The 3,595-nt window shown below is 55.3% G+C and overlaps 1 protein-coding gene across 4 annotated transcripts in view; it reads left to right on the top strand.

Moving 5' to 3' along the window:
- The first annotated feature begins 955 nt into the window (after positions 1 to 955).
- Positions 956 to 3,595, top strand: part of MEIS2 (Meis homeobox 2) — a 202,735-nt gene continuing 200,095 nt past the window's right edge. For all 4 annotated transcript variants that reach the window (XM_008702265.2, XM_040620440.1, XM_040620442.1 and 1 more), the window contains exons 1-2: positions 956 to 1,141; positions 2,347 to 2,579. In XM_008702265.2, coding sequence (XP_008700487.2) covers positions 1,130 to 1,141; positions 2,347 to 2,579 — 245 coding nt within the window. In that variant the 5' untranslated portion in view covers positions 956 to 1,129. The remainder of the gene's footprint in view (positions 1,142 to 2,346; positions 2,580 to 3,595) is intronic.

The raw sequence follows: 3,595 nt of genomic DNA, 5'->3' as shown, positions 1-3,595 counted from the left end.
CCCCCCGCCTCCCCCGCCCCCCCAGCCTGGGCCGTCCGATCGCACTCGCTGCATATCAGAGGCTCGGCGCGGCGCGCTCCTCCTCGCTCCCGCTCCCCACTCCCGGGATGTGTCTCCGCCGTACGACGGGCTATGGCCACCACGACTTCCGGGTTCCGTCATTTCGTTCTCCCGCCGCCGACCCGCGCCGCCAAACTGAGGCTCTTCTATAAGCCAGGCAGCAGCCAACCTGCCAACACCTACTGACACTCACTCATCTCCCAGAGAGAGAAAGAGAGCGCGAGAGAGCGAGCGCGAGAGAGCGAGCGCGAGTGAGAGCGAGCGAGCGAGAAAGAGAGAGAGGGAGAGACAAAATACCTACCAGGAAAGGGGGGGAGGAAGTCCAATTTTTGCAAACTATTCATTTTTTTTTCTTGATTTTTCCCCTCTGCTTTCTTTGAACGATACTTTAAAGAGAGAGGATCATATTATAGATACCGCGGGGGCCAAGCTAAAAGAGGGGGGGAGGGGGGAGGAAAAAAATTCAAGAAGCAGAAACCCCTCGCGGAGTTTTACTGGAAGAAAAAAAACGGGTCTGAAAGATTCCTCCTCTTCATCATCATCAACCATCATTCATTCACTACCTTGACATTCCGGGCTTTGATTGACAGCTGGAGTGGCAAAAAGCCATGAAACACGACAGTTCGGTTACATGTGGGCTGCTGACGGGCCGCTCGTAACCTTCAGTTCGGGGGCTTGACAATTTTTTTTCTTCTTTTTCTTCTTTTTCTTTTCTTTCTTTTTTTTTTTTTTCCAACTGAGGGGAAGAGAAGAGAAAGAGGGGGAAAGGAGGACCGAAAAGGAGGAGGAGGGGAGGGGGGAGGAGGAGGAGGTGGAGGAGGAGGAGGAAGATCAGGAGGAGGAGGAAGAAGAGGAAAAAAGAGAAAAAGAAGAAATATCACAGAAAAAAAAAAACTCTTCGTTGTCTTGCCTGGGCTTTTTTTTTCCCCTAAAAATAACATATTGGAGAATTGGGAGAAGTCTTTTTGGTTTGGAAAAAAAAAAGGAATCTTCAGCCTAGATCACTTTCTTATCCGGACTGGGATATTAAATATACGACACATCCAGGAGTTTATTGGAGCGCAGACTGATGGCGCAAAGGGTAGGTTTAAATCTCCAACACTTACCTAGATATAAATCCTCTCCTAAGAGGGGCCTGTCCCGATGCCTCCTCTCCTTTCAACGCTGCTGCTGCTCGCTGCTTGATGATGGCGGCCAGTATTTAAAAAAATAGCAGCAAAATTATTCATCGGCTTTTCCCCCCCGTGCCTCTGCGTGTGTGCGAGTGTGTGTGTGCGTGCGTGTGTGCGTGTCTGGGCGCGCGTGTTCCAGCGCTGTGCGAGCGAGCGGGCGGGCGGCGAGTGCGTGTGAGTGGTGTGTGTGCGTGTGCAATTGTTACACGCTTTCGCCTCGCTCCAGCTTTTACCCCAGCAGCGCGATTCCCCCGGTTCTCCTGCTGCCGCCGCTGCCGCTGCTGCGCCGCTGCCGCCGCTGCTCCCGCGGCTCGGGGCGGGCACGGGCTGCGTAGGAGCCGCCGCCGCCGCCGGGGCCGCCGCTGGGGCCGCGCTGCCGCAGCCGCTGCGCCGCCGCCTAGACTAGCCTGGGCTGCTTGTTTTGTCTCTGAAATTGACAAGGACGCAGGGAATCCGCTGCTAAATAATGTTTCTGGTAACTTTCACGTTATTCCCCCCTCCCCTCCGCTCCCTGCCCCCGGGGAGGCACTGGCCCCAGTCTTCCCTCGTCCTCGGCGTTCTCCTCCTGATTATTAGCGTTTTTCTTCTCTTTATTTTGTTTCATTTCGCCTTTTGATTTATTGGATCCTCGGGAGGAGGCGAAGGGGGGTTAGGGGTGGGATCCGGGGCTTCCTCCTCACACTAACTCCACTTCTCCCTCGGTTGGCTCGCTACGGTTCTGCTGCCTCCGGCCCGAGCGGGACCTCCCGGCGCCCCCTCAGTCCCTGGCCTCACTGCCCCCTCTCCCTACTCTAAACGCTGCTCTTGGTTCATACTTTTTCATTTTAAAATTTAAAAACATTTTCCCCCGCAACTTTCAACTCGTTTCGGCTGGTTTGGTTTCTGTGTGTTCAACTCGTGCTCGGTACTTTTCTCCTTTCTGACTTTGTTTTTATTTCTCCCTCTCTCTATCTCTCTCTCTCCTGCCTGCCCCCTCTTCCCTTCGTCCCCCCCCCCCCAACCTCTATTCCTTTCCCACTTCTCTCCTTGCTCTCTTCTCCCATCTTCTTCTTCTATTCCCCCTCGGCTCTCCCTTACCTCCCGCGCCCCCCTCCCCCTTGCCGGGTTCCGACAGTACGATGAGCTGCCCCATTACGGCGGGATGGACGGAGTAGGGGTGCCTGCTTCCATGTACGGAGACCCTCATGCGCCGCGGCCGATCCCTCCGGTTCACCACCTGAACCACGGGCCGCCGCTCCACGCCACGCAGCACTACGGCGCGCACGCCCCGCACCCCAATGTCATGCCGGCCAGCATGGGATCCGCTGTCAACGACGCCTTGAAGCGGGACAAGGACGCGATCTACGGGTAAACCAACCCCCCTCCTCCCGACCCAGCATACTGTTTGTGAGTGCGAGTGTGTGTTCGTCTCTGTGGGGGTTGAGGGGATGGTCGACTAAGTGGGGAGTTATTTCTGCGGGGGAGGGGGGTGGGAACCGCTTGCCTTCAGAAAGGACAGAGAAGGGGGCCTGCTCTTCTTTGCCTTAAGTGTAAGTCCCCGAAAGATAAAGCTTCCTCCACCCCCACGGCCCCGTCACTCCGGACCCCACAGCCCAGAGTGACTGAGTCCTGAGAATCTTGCCAGGGCCTTCTCCCCAAGGACGGGATTCCTGGCCAAAGGACGCAGAACTGGTCCTTCCAGGCCCCCTAACAGAGGCCTTGACGAAGGAGAAAGTTTCCTGCCCGTGAGGAGCAACTTTGGGGTTTTTCGTTTGTTTTTGTTTTTGTTTTGGTTTGCTTTTTTTCCTCTTCTCTTCCCTACCGAGAGTCTGGGAGTCACTAAATGCAGCTTGAGCTGGGATCAGGGCTGCTTCTGTCGGCCAGGAAGTCCTAATCACCCACTTCTTAATTCTCTGTAAATAAAGGGGTAGACCTTGAAGTGCAGCGGGGTGGAAGGGACTGCTGCTTGCATAGAGCTGCTCTTAGAAGGAGCGAGGGAGATGGCTGGAAATTACGTATTTTAGGGAACTCGGAGAGGGATGGAGGTGCACGGTCCAGAAGCGTACCGCTGGTGCTCTCCCAGTTGAGAGGAGGTGGGGAAGGCGGCGGTTTGCTGAGGGGAGGGGACGGTGGGTAAACGGCAACAGCGCCTGAAGCCAGAGGCCGCAAGCATCCCGAAGTGCAGCAGAGCCGCCCGGAGGAACACAAAGGGCAGACGCGCACGCACACTTCCAAGTTTTAACACTCCATTTATTTATTTTTGCCTGCTGGAGAAATGTGGTCTTTGGAAGGAAGCTCTTGGGCGTTTAACATTCCTATTATTTTGGCCCCCACACACGGGCTATACTAGAAGTAGTGCAAACAAGTTTATAAGGCAAGGGGGC

The sequence above is a fragment of the Ursus maritimus genome, unplaced genomic scaffold (assembly GCF_017311325.1).
Source record: "Ursus maritimus isolate PB19 unplaced genomic scaffold, ASM1731132v1 scaffold_35, whole genome shotgun sequence".
NCBI lineage: Eukaryota > Metazoa > Chordata > Mammalia > Carnivora > Ursidae > Ursus > Ursus maritimus.
The sequence above is the reverse complement of the archived record's forward strand: the minus strand, read 5'-3'. Positions and strand labels throughout refer to the sequence as shown.